Genomic DNA, 11013 nt, shown 5'->3' with positions numbered 1-11013 from the left:
AAGCCTTCATGGGCCCCATCCCAGCTTCTTCACGTAACCTTGCCACAGCAGTACGGGGCTGTGTCGTGAGTGGCTGGGCAGACCCGACTGGTCTGGAAGGTTGGCCACTCTTGCCTGACAGGCCTGGGTGGCCCTGACCCCTACCCTACCTGGGTGCTGGGAGCAAAGGCTCCTCCCCTCATGGCCCAGATGTCACAGACACAACAGCCCCAGGCCTGAGAGCACCTGGCCAGGGTGGCCCTGTGGGTGTTAGGGCAGCAAGTGAATGAAAGGCAGTGATGGCTAAGGATGTGTCCGGACCTCTGCAGCCCCTCTGGGGAAGGCAGGGCAGGAAGGGAGGTGAAGCCAGCCAGGGCTCAGGGGACCTGGACCCTGCTGCCAGCCTCTATTCCCTCTCCCTCCCTCTCTCTCTCCCTCCCTCCTTCCTCTCTCCTTCTCTCCCTCCCCCCTGTCCCACCCCCAGACTGGCTGGGCTTCCATAGGCCAGCGGCTGCATCATCAATATTTCATCGGCGTCAATAAGAGGCGGCGGCAGTGGGGACAGCGGCTGCAGCAGCACTGCCAGCTCCAGCACAGCCTGCAGCAGAGCCTGCTCTGTTCCTGCCTCCACCATGGACGTCTTCAAGAAGGGCTTCTCCATCGCCAAGGAGGGTGTGGTGGGTGCCGTGGAGAAGACCAAGCAGGGGGTGACGGAAGCGGCTGAGAAGACCAAGGAGGGTGTCATGTATGTGGGTGAGTTTGGGTGGAGCAGCTCAGGGGCTGGAGCTGGGATGTCCAGTTACTGAGAGGATGAGGACCTGGCTGTAGCATCGGGTCTCTGGGCCCTGAAGCACCCCCACTTTCCTGCCACCCCAGTGTCCATTTGGACTTCCTCAGGGCCCCAGGAATCTCTGGGGGGGGGGGCAGGATAGCAAGAGGGGTGCGCAGCTCTGAGACACACCTGTTTGTGCGCACGTGCACGAACACAAGCCCCTGCTCCCGCATCACCACGGGCCTTTGGGCTCGGGAGAAGCCACACTGAGCCAGAGCCCCTGCCACAGGTCTCCATCTCCTCAGGGGAAGAGGTGGGACTGAGGAGTAAGACCCAGCCCCACCCTCCTCGGCTCCCTCCCGCGGAAGAGGAGGCAGAGCTGATGACTCAGCTCTGGTCAGCAGTTGGTCCTGCTGCAGCTTCCCAGGCCCAGGCCACACTCAGGTGGGGCCCAGACCCCCTCAGGCCTGGTCTCTCGCATCAGCCATCCTGTCGCATCCACTCCCATGTGCCCCTTCCCCCAGACACAGCAGGAAGCAGCCTTTGAAGGGACTGCCAGTCTCCAGACATCGTCCTCACCCACTACCGACCCCACAGCTTGTCCGGCTGTTCTGTTGCCCTGACAACTGCACCCCCAACACTAGGAGGAGTGGGTCTGGGCTGATGCCTCCATTTCCTCCCCAGGAGCCAAGACCAAGGAGGGTGTCGTGCAGAGCGTGACCTCAGGTGAGGAGCCCCAGGCCTAGGGGATGAAGGGGCTAGGACCTCCAGGGACTTCTGCACCCCGGTACTAAAGGCCCAAGCTCAGGGTCCTCCTTATTCCCAACTGGGGTCCCGAGCTGCACACAGACCCAGACCCCTCAGAACCCAGGGTTGGCCTCCCAGTCATCAGAGCCCCCCTGGCACCGGGAAGGGGCAGCCTCGGCTCTTGGGTAGAGAGCCAGAGGCTTGAGTGCCCTGGGAAGGGACTGCTCAGGCCTGCCTGGGGCAGGCTGGCCCTGGTAGGGTGGGGTCAGGGCCAAGGCCAGCCAGAGTCCTCCCACAGTGGCTGAGAAGACCAAGGAGCAGGCCAATGCTGTGAGTGAAGCGGTGGTCAGCAGCGTCAACACCGTGGCCACCAAGACCGTGGAGGAGGCGGAGAATATCGCGGTCACCTCGGGAGTGGTGCGCAAGGTGAGGCCTGGCCTGGCCCTGGTCCTCAGAGCACCATCCTCTGGGCCCCAGAGAGGCCAGCTGGGGGGAGACATGGTCACCCATGGACATACAGGGGACCAGAGGCCTAGGGCGCCTGGTGTCTGCATAGATTCATGGGGAATCCTCACACCACCCCTGTGAGAGGCCCAAAGGGAAAGCGAGTCTCAAAGCCACGCCCTCTGAGTGGTGCCGGCCTTTAGGGTGAACCACATTTGACCAGTGACCACAGGGCCTGTGGCCGGGCTCTCCTGGCCCCTGCCGGCAGCCCCGCCCCCTCCTCCTCCAGGAGCTGGGAAGCAGCACCCCTTGGCGGTAGAGACTGAGTTTGGACCCGCCCTCCTCCTCTGCCTTTGTGTGCTGTTGAGTGTGCGCCGGAGAGTGTGTGAACGTGTGTGCGTGTGAATGTGTGTGCTGAGCCTGCAAGGCCCAGGGCCGCCGGCTCCAAGCCTGTGCTCTGGCCGGAGAGTGGAAGGAGCAGGATCCATTGGGGGCAGGAGGTGTTCCCTGCAGAGCGCGTCTCAGCCGGTCCGAAGCCATCCTCTGCAAAGCTCCCTCACAGGGCGGCTGCAGGGCCGGCTCCCAGCCCTGCTCCGGGCGGGGCGTGGCGTGTCTGCATCCAGGGCCGGCCTTGCAGAGACAGCCCCCTCTCCAGGTCCTAGCTCTGCCCCGTCCTAGCTCCATGACTTGGGAGGCTCCTCAACATCCCTGGACCTCCATGTCCTCATCTTTTTTTAATCCTCACCTGAGGTCATGCTTTACTGATTTTTTTGTTTTCTTTTGTTTTTTGAGAGGGAGAGAGGGGTAGGGAGAGAGAGAAAGACATCAACCAGCTGCCTCCCATACATGCCCCCACTGGGGGATGGAACCTGAAACCCGGGCATGTGCCCTGACTGGGATTCAAACCCGTGACCTTCCAGTGCACAGGACGATGCCCAACCAACTGAGCCACACTGGCCAGGACATCCATTTCCTCCTCTTTGAAATGGGAGGGGCAAGAGTATGTCTCACTGGCTGTGTGACGATGCAGGGAATGGCCCCCCAGGAAGCCACGAGGACAGGCTCATGATGAGCACCCAACAAAGGCGGGTGACCGCTGGGCAGCACCCCCATGTGCTGCAGGACACACCAGGCCTCCCCCCCACTGCTCCCAACACAAGATGCTCTGGGTGGGCAGCTCCTGGGCACTCCTCCTGCACCTTGGAGGGCTAATGACCCTTGGAGCCACCCAGGCCCTGGTGTAGAGGTGGCCGCCCAGGCCAGTCACAACTCACCCTCCAGTGAACCGCGAAGGATGCAGCACGGCCTGTCTGGCCACTCCTGCCACCGATCATGTCCCTGCTCTGGGCAGCAGGACTAAGCAGGTGGCCACCCACCTCCATCAGGAGAGCCTGCGCCCACTCCGGCTGACATTGGTGCTGGTTTATGCCCTGTCCACAAAGGGGTAGGGTGGTGGCACAGAGGTGACACCCTTCAGAGGTACAGGCCTTGTCCACCAGCGGTCACACAGCCACCTCTAGGCCAGCCTCCATCTCAGGCAAGTATTCAGCTGGGTGTGGGGTAGGAGACAGGAGAGGACAGTACAAATCCAGACAGCCGGCGTCCAGGAGGAGGGAGAAGGCAAGAGGAGGTACTCCTGCTCCTGGGGATGGGGAGGGCCTGGAGCAAGCCCCACTTGATGCCTGCAGCCCCACTGCTTTGAGCTGTCAGGCCTCAAGCTGGATGCCTGGCTCCCTGGCCTGCTCAGGGTACCCGTGTGAGCAGTGACCGATGCTATGTCCCTTCTCCTAGTGCTTTCTGGGGACTCCGGAGGACAAGGGTGTATGACCATGTGATTCAGGGACACTGAGGGTGGGGTGAGGCCTGGGGCATCAGGGGCCATTGCCCACACACCAGGCTCCTTGGGAGGCCCAGCCAGGGGCTGCACAGGGACTCAGCATCAAGCAGAGGCTCCAGGTGTTTGGGACCCTGAAGGCCATGGCACCATCAGACAGAGCCCTCCCTGTGGCCCTTCCATGATCATCACTCCCAGTTGGTCTGGCCCTCGCACACCCTCACCTTGGACCATCATGTGCAGCAGGTGCTGAGGGCCTCTGCTCACCTTTGAGGCCAGGGAGTCTGGGGCCTGGAGGCAGGCAGCCAGGCTCTGTGCCTCTACCAGGTCCCACGCCCCCTCTCTCCCCACAGGAGGAGCTGAAGCCGCCTGCCCTGCCCCAGGAGGATGAGGCAGCCAAAGAGGAAGCAGCCGAGGAGGTAGGAGCTGGGCCACTGAGCTACATCTGGGACCTTGGGCAGGGACCCCCACCCCTCACAGACTCGATGCTTCCCCCCTGGGGTACCAGCGCCCTCAGGGCAGAGGGGTAGAGATGACTCCTGTCCCTGCCCTCAGGGCTGTGTGAAGGTCACTCTCTCTCCTAGGCCAAGAGTTGGGGAGACTAGAGGGCTACAAGTCAGCTGCAGAGGCCCAGAGCAACCCCTCTGCGTGGAGCCCACCCCCTCCGGCCACTGCATGCTAGTCAGTCCTGGAGCGTGACCTTCAGGCGGCCCTTGCTTCCTGGCACCCCAGGCCTGTCTTCCCGTGCTATGCCACCTTCATCTTTCTCCCTCATCCTCCCAGCCTCTCTGGTCCTTCTAACTAACCCCACAGATGCTGCTGTGAATTCTTCTTTTTAATGATTTCAAATAAAACTCAAGTCCTCACACCTAGCCCTACTTGCTCATGCTTCCTCTGTGTGCTGCCTCATCCATGAAGAAGCCCAGGCCCTCCCGGGAAATAAAGCTAGGCCAACCTGTTGACCTGGGACCAGGTGCCTTACCGGGACACCCTGGGCATTTCTGGAACCTGCCGATAGGAGGTCCTGCCCTTAGGGAATTCCTCTGGCCCCAACCCATCCATCATTGCCTTTACCTGGAGGAGGTGGCCCTTCTTTGGGCTCCCAGGACAGGCCTCCAGGTCTGAGCTGTAGCTCAGCCTCCGGGGGTGGCCCTGCCAGCAGAAGGTGACTATGGGCCTCCGGGCCATCCTGCCATGTGCTGGGCTCCAGTGTCCTTTGGAGAAAGGGACACCTAACACCCCTGCCTGGAGTAGGTGGTAACTTTCAAAATGTGAAGCCTAAACCCTTAGCCAGGAGTCTTTCATCCTCCTCCTCACAGAGGACATGGCCCGGGCTCTCCAGCAGCCCCACAGCATCAGCTCCCACCTCCGGCAACAAGGAGCGTGTCCAGGATCATTAGGAAACACAACAGCTGAGAGGCGCAGGCATGAGCCCTGCCTGGAGAGAAACCCATAGAGTTCTGAGAGCTTTACCTCATTTAATCCTCGGAGCAAATCACTGGTCTGGTCCCAGTTTCACAGAGAATGAACTGAAGAACAGAGAGGTTAAATAACTTGCCCAAGGGCACACAGCTAGGAAGTGTGGGACTGAGCAGGAGCCCAGGTGGCCTCCCTCCAGAACCACTCTGTTAATTGTAAAAAACAAGATCCAACCAAGATCTAATTGGCTTTATTAGGCGATTCATTCCAGATTGGTTGATTAACTCTGGGAGAGGTTGAAACTGCAATTAGATCAGGTATTAAATCGAGGTTTGGTGTCATGGATTTTTAGCGCAAGTGACACCATTTGGCGTCTGTGGTTTTCTCTTTAACGACTCCCATGCTCTGCTGCGGCCACCGGACTGTGCGGGCTCCAGTGAGCTTATGGCAGATGCCCCCACGCCCCAGTACAGGCTGGTCGCTGTCCTACTTGAAGTGCTGTAGGCATCACACCCTGGATGCTTGCTCAGAGGTGCAGAGCAGAGACTAGGGGTTCCCTTCCTTTTGACACCAGACAGTTTGGGCTCAGAGCATGCAAGTGACTTGCCCCAGGCCTCCAGCCCTGGGTGCTAGAGTCAGAGAATGAGTCCACACCACCTTCCCATCCTGCCTCCATGGCGGGGAGCAGGGACAAGGGCGCCCCGGGGGCTGGAAACCCAGCAAGCAGAGCTGAGCTGGGCTATCACCCAGCCTGCTGAACATGGACATCCACTGCTGAGGAGGCAGAAGGGAGCAGGGGCCTGCTAGTCCCCATGGGCAGAGGGAAGGGTCTCGAAGGGTCCTGCTCCCAGGAGGCCCAGACACATGCACTCAGCAGGTCTGTGCAGGCCCAGGAGGAGGCAGCAGGGCCTGGGCAGGCCGTGGGCGGTTCTTGTTGGGCTGTGGAGCAGGGGAGGAGCTGACCACGCAGGTGCCTGGGGCAGGGGAGCACTGACCGGGGGATAGTGCTTCCCCATGTGCCTCTGCCTTACTGGGGAGGTGCCCTACTTTGGCTCCCTGCTGCCTGCTCCACCTACACACACTCAGGGCCTGTTCCTGCCGAGGGCCAGGCGCCAAGGCCTGCGCAGTCCAGGGGCAGCCTGCCGTGCCTGCAATGCACTGTGAGCCCCGCGGCTTCCTCAGGGGACCAACTGCCCTCTCCCTGTGCCCCCTCTTGGTAGTGAGCTCCAGGGGTACCTGCCCCTCTTCAAGGGCCCTAGGTAAGTCTGGGGCACCCTTCAGCCTATTTCATCTTCACTGTCACGCTGTCCCCCCATGAGAGAGAGGAAAGGACCTGCCCTGGGGGTGGTTGAACGGAGACGGCTGACTCTGGTGCTGCTGCTTCAGGAGGCTGGCGGGCCTGGGGCCGTGACCAGGATGGGTGCCAGAGTCCCCCAATCTGTGTCAGGCAGTTCCTGCAGAGCCTGTGTGCTCCGGCCAGGCTCACAGCCCTGCGTGGGCGGGCAGCCAGCCCTGCCTGATGTGCCTTCCCCACCTGGCCTCAGCGCATGCCCCTTCCTCTTGCCCAGGATTGACCTCATCTCCATCAACCCATTCCTCGGAGTGCGTGTGTGTCTTGCTTCCATATACCTCACACCAGGACCTGACCCTCCCTGCCCCCCTTCCTGTCCTGCCCCCATGGGCTCTCGGTGGACCTCGGTAGGTGGGGCCTCCAGAGCTTCAGGATGGGGAGACTCCCATGGAGGAGCAGGCAGGCCTGGAGAGGAAGAAACAGCAGCAATGGAGAGGGTCAGATGCCCTGCAGAGACTCTGGGTGGGGTGGGCAGCGGTGGCCTCTAGAGCTGAGGCAGGGTGGGGGCCCGCCCTTCGCCCTTAAATGCAGGGAGGATGGGCCTCGAGAGCCGTTTTGCAGTCCCTGGGATCCTGGACCCTCACTCACGTAAGTCTCTGACCCCTCCCCATGCGCTGACCGTCCCCAGGGCCGTGGGTCAGTGACTCACTCTCTGGGGGCCGGGGACAGACTCTCTCCACCTCTCAGCGCCTCCACTTCTTCCTATAAAAGGATAACACCCGTTTCACAAGGTTGTAAAGATTAGAAAGCTGTCCCTACGCGCCTGGCACAAGGTAAATGCTCAGCAAAAGCAGCTGCTATGGTTAATTTCTTGAGATCCTGACCTGGCGCTGGCCCTGCTCACGGGTCGAGGGAGCCTCTGGGCCAGTGAGGGAGAGAGCAGTTGGGTGTGGAGGTGTGTGCGCCCCCTTCCTGCCCTCAGACCCTCTCTGGCCCCTGGCCCCTGGCCCCGTCCCTCTGCAGTTCCTAACTCCTCTTACCACCCTGGTTGGGACCAGGCTGCGCTCCTGGGGCGGTGGAGCCTGGAGCAGGGCCAGGTCACTCCTCCAGCTCGTGCGCTGGGAACCGCCCCGGCCCCTCCCTTCCCCAATGCGGGCGGGCGGGACCGCCCTGCGGCTCCTTTTAAAAACCACGGTCGCAGCCCCAAGCTAGATCAAACGTCACTCATACCACCCCTGAGGACCTCACAGACCTGCAACCATGGCCGGCAAGGGCTGGCAAGACCTGAAGCAGCAAGTGGAGGGGACTGCCCAGGAGGCAGGTGAGGAGGCACTCGGCCTGGGCATTCGCAGGGACATGGCTGAGTGCTCGGAGCAGGGTCCAGCCCAGGAGGGAAAGCTGGCAGGAGGCTCAGGCTCGAAGCCTGCCCTCCCCTAAGAAGTGGGGACTGGCAGGATGCCCACCCTGACCAGCCGGGAGACAGAGACGATCCTGGGGTGGGGTTGGGAGTGGGGGACAGCGGTGCGGAGCCCAGGCTGCACTTTGGGGATTGCTAGAGCCAATCAGGGGAGGCCCTCTGGGGTCCTTCGGGGAGGGTGAGAGTGCACCCTGCCACCCTGAGACTGGCCTCTGCCCACCCCGGGCTCAGCACACAAGCCCGGATGGGATGGGTGGCACCAAACCTCCACTGGGCTTTGTTTCGAGTTTTCCTCCCCCTGAAAAATAGTTGTTTCCTTTCTTTTTAATATTCAGCTAGAGGGCCTTCCCACCTCACCCCAGCAGAGCAGTTCCCCAGCCTTGGTTGCTCTGCCTCAGCTATTTACTCCTCTGACTGAGGTCACACAGCCAGAGAGGGGGTGGGGAGAAGGCATGTGAAGGGACTGGGCCACCAGTGTCAGCTCATCTTCCCTGGGATTACGGCTCCGGCTCCGGCTTCAATCCTTCCTGCACATCTCAGTCACAGACACACCCGCACCCACCCCTCCCACTAGCGCCCCAGGGGAAGCCGCACTGGCTGCCACCAGGAAGCGTCTTTCTGCGGGCCCGCCTCTGGACCCCACTTTATCTGCAAGCAGGGTGCAGATCTCTTTCTTTGGGTCCTGGCTATGTCAGACAAGACCCCAGGGTGTGGGGAAGGCAAGCCCTTTCCTGTTCAGAAGCAAGGATGAGTCAGATCTCTGGAGGCCGGGAGCCAACAGTCTGCCCATCAAAGGCTCTGGGAACACAGGTCCCACAGGCGCAAACTCTGGTCCAGAGAAGAGGGCCTGACCTTCGAAGTTCTACTTCCCGTCTGCACCTTGCCTTAAGCTGCCGGCCCCCGGGCGGCATTGGCATGGTCACTGGGTGCCCTCTCGGTGGAGGCACAGTAAAGGAGGTGGGGAAGAGGCCCTGAGGAAGGAGAGGCCCCGATGCACTAAGGGTGCACTAAAGGTGGGAACCCAGGCATCTGGGGGGCTCTTAAAGGGGGCAGGGTTCTTCCTGGACCAGGCCCAGCAGCAGCCATAGCCCAGAGCCATCTCCAGCCCAGCCCTGCCCTGCCCTGCCTGGCCTCGCCCACCTTCCTGTGAGCCATCCTTGCCATTGGGTGGGAAGCAGGCAGAGGGGAGGAGCCCAGAGTTATAAATAAACAAGAACACCCCAGAGGCATGGAAACCGCTCATGCCCCTCACTGGCTGGGTGGCCTTGGTCAAGGGACTTTGTTTACCTTGATGGCATCTGTCCCTAGGGCCTGGAGGACAGGCTACTCCAGAGAACAGATGGAGGGTGGTGGCAGTGTGGGTCCCTGTGGTCCATGGGGCCTCAACAGGGGCTAAAGGGAAATCTCTTTGTTTCAGTGACTGTGACTGGAGCAGCAGCCCAGCAAGTGGTGGATCAGGCAGCAGAGGCTGGGCAGAAAGGTCTGGGGCTGGGGGCGGGCTGGGCAGAGGGCAAGAGGGCAAGAGGGTGGGCAGAAAGGGCTGGGGCGGGCTGGGCAGAGGACAGGAGGGTGGGCAGAAAGGGCTGGGGCGGGCTGGGCAGAGGGCAGGAGGGTGGGCAGAAAGGGCTGGGGCTGGGGCTGGGGCGGGCTGGGCAGAGGGCAGGAGGGTGGGCAGACCCAGCACACCCTTTCCTCTGAAGCCCAGCTGCCCACACTGCATCCTGGAAGGAGACCCTGCCTGGCCTGGTTCCCCACCTGCCCTCACCTGCCCTCTCCTTTCCTTCCCCAGCCATGGACCAGGTGGCTAAAGCTACCCAGGAGACCGCGGACAAGACTGCTAACCAAGCCTCGGAGACCTTCTCAGGTTTTGGGAAAAAGTTAGGTCTCCTGAAGTGACAAAAGGGAGCCCTGGGCAACCCTCCCGCCCGAGCTCTACTCCGCGGCGGCCCCTCGGCATGAGGCCTCATTAAAGCACGTGCCCAGAGCCTGTGTCCGCTTCCTGCCTCCGCCAGGCCGCCTGGCCCTCCAGGGCAGAGCCCACACCCAGATCCCAGTTCCACCTGCGCACACACGGGGCTGCCTCACCCTGGTATCCGGACGCTCCCTCACAGCCCAAGTTCAACCCGGCCAGGCACTACCCCTCCCCGCTCAGTTCAGCAGCCGGCCGTCCTGCCCCCTCCAGGAATCCCGTCCCCTGAGGAGGGGGACACTCGGCCCCCAGGTCCTGGGCAGGGGGGGGGGGGGGTCAGCTCTGGGCTGCAGGCGGAGCTCTCAGGGCCCAGGCCTCGGAACTGCCCTCCCATAGCTCCTGGCACGGGGCATCCCTGGGCCCGGCGCCCCGTGGAGACCTGGGTTCTGGAGCTCGCAGACCACGCAGGCCGGGCTTCTAGGCCTCACTACCCACGCACGTCCCGTCCCGCGGGGTGTTTGTGTGCAGGCTTCTTCCGGCGGTGAGTCACCCCGCAGGGCGAGGACCCCGAGAACCCCGCCCCTGGACTTGTTTTCGGCGTGGCGGCCGGGAGGAGCCCGCCGCTGGGACCTCGGTGCTTCCGCGGGGCGCGGCCCTCCTCCAGCGCCTTCCCAGTCTGCGCCTCTGTCCTTGGCGCAGTTCCCTCCCTCCCCGCACGTGTCCGCGTGCGTGACACCAGCCCCAGCACGTCCTGCCCGTGGCGACTCACAGTTGGGCTCCTGCCGCCGCTTTCACCCAACCCTCCACCAAGCCAGGCCTCCAGCCACTCTGCCCCCCACACCCGCACGCCTCCCCCACGGCGCCCCTTTGCGCGAGGAGTCGCCGCCTCTGGAGGAGCACAGACGGAGTCCTGCTGTTTCATCCTCCACAGGATTACACCGGCTTCCCAGTTCTGGGAGACTGAGTGGAAAACGCGCCTTTCCTTGGGATGTTGGCTAAGGGGGAAGGGGGGCCTTCTTGGCCGCCAGCAGGGAGCTCTCCGTCGGGTATCCTCTCCCCTCCAGCCAGCCTGTGGAGATGCCCTGCTGGGGGCCTTTCCCTTCTCCTCAGGCTAGGCACCTCCCACCCTCACCCCAGGGCCGAGCCCACTTAGTGCTTGGTTCCTTGTTGCTGTTCCCCGCCCCCGCCCCCGTCCCCGTCC

General features: G+C 62.5%; 2 protein-coding genes across 5 annotated transcripts; both read left to right on the top strand.

The window, feature by feature from the left end:
• The first annotated feature begins 466 nt into the window (after positions 1 to 466).
• SNCG (synuclein gamma) lies at positions 467 to 9887 on the top strand. 4 transcript variants are annotated; one of them, XM_080642685.1, is made up of 7 exons: positions 498 to 732; positions 1436 to 1477; positions 1797 to 1924; positions 4130 to 4195; positions 7078 to 7134; positions 9321 to 9383; positions 9693 to 9887. In XM_080642685.1, exons 1-6 carry the CDS (start codon positions 612 to 614, stop codon positions 9321 to 9323), a joined length of 417 nt encoding a protein of 138 aa, XP_080498811.1. In that variant the 5' UTR covers positions 498 to 611; the 3' UTR covers positions 9324 to 9383; positions 9693 to 9887. The 4 variants fall into 4 exon arrangements, with proteins under 4 accessions (XP_080498812.1, XP_080498810.1, XP_080498811.1 ...); XM_080642684.1 differs by lacking the exons at positions 9321 to 9383; positions 9693 to 9887 and adding an exon at positions 7258 to 7299 and having other exon boundaries at positions 497 to 732; XM_080642687.1 differs by lacking the exon at positions 7078 to 7134 and having other exon boundaries at positions 499 to 732.
• On the top strand, positions 7176 to 9887 carry ADIRF (adipogenesis regulatory factor). Its single transcript, XM_080642688.1, has 3 exons — positions 7176 to 7807; positions 9321 to 9383; positions 9693 to 9887. Exons 1-3 carry the CDS (start codon positions 7747 to 7749, stop codon positions 9797 to 9799), a joined length of 231 nt encoding a protein of 76 aa, XP_080498814.1. The 5' UTR covers positions 7176 to 7746; the 3' UTR covers positions 9800 to 9887.
• Positions 9888 to 11013: the final 1126 nt, after the last annotated feature.

Source organism: Plecotus auritus (assembly GCF_963455305.1).
Source record: "Plecotus auritus genome assembly, chromosome: 9".
Classification (NCBI taxonomy): domain Eukaryota; kingdom Metazoa; phylum Chordata; class Mammalia; order Chiroptera; family Vespertilionidae; genus Plecotus; species Plecotus auritus.
Note: the sequence above shows the minus strand (reverse complement) of the source record. Positions and strands in the feature narration are given on the sequence as shown.

Excerpts from the sequence above, each read along its gene's own strand:
- ADIRF (XM_080642688.1), top strand. The coding sequence starts at position 7,747 with ATGGCCGGCAAGGGCTGGCAAGACCTGAAGCAGCAAGTGGAGGGGACT. Across the intron at positions 7,808-9,320 it reads GGGGACTGCCCAGGAGGCAG|TGACTGTGACTGGAGCAGCA; the intron begins GTGAGGAGGCAC and ends TCTTTGTTTCAG. Across the intron at positions 9,384-9,692 it reads AGCAGAGGCTGGGCAGAAAG|CCATGGACCAGGTGGCTAAA; the intron begins GTCTGGGGCTGG and ends TTCCTTCCCCAG.
- SNCG (XM_080642684.1), top strand. The coding sequence starts at position 612 with ATGGACGTCTTCAAGAAGGGCTTCTCCATCGCCAAGGAGGGTGTGGTG. Across the intron at positions 1,478-1,796 it reads CGTGCAGAGCGTGACCTCAG|TGGCTGAGAAGACCAAGGAG; the intron begins GTGAGGAGCCCC and ends GTCCTCCCACAG. Across the intron at positions 4,196-7,077 it reads AAGAGGAAGCAGCCGAGGAG|GGAGGATGGGCCTCGAGAGC; the intron begins GTAGGAGCTGGG and ends CCTTAAATGCAG.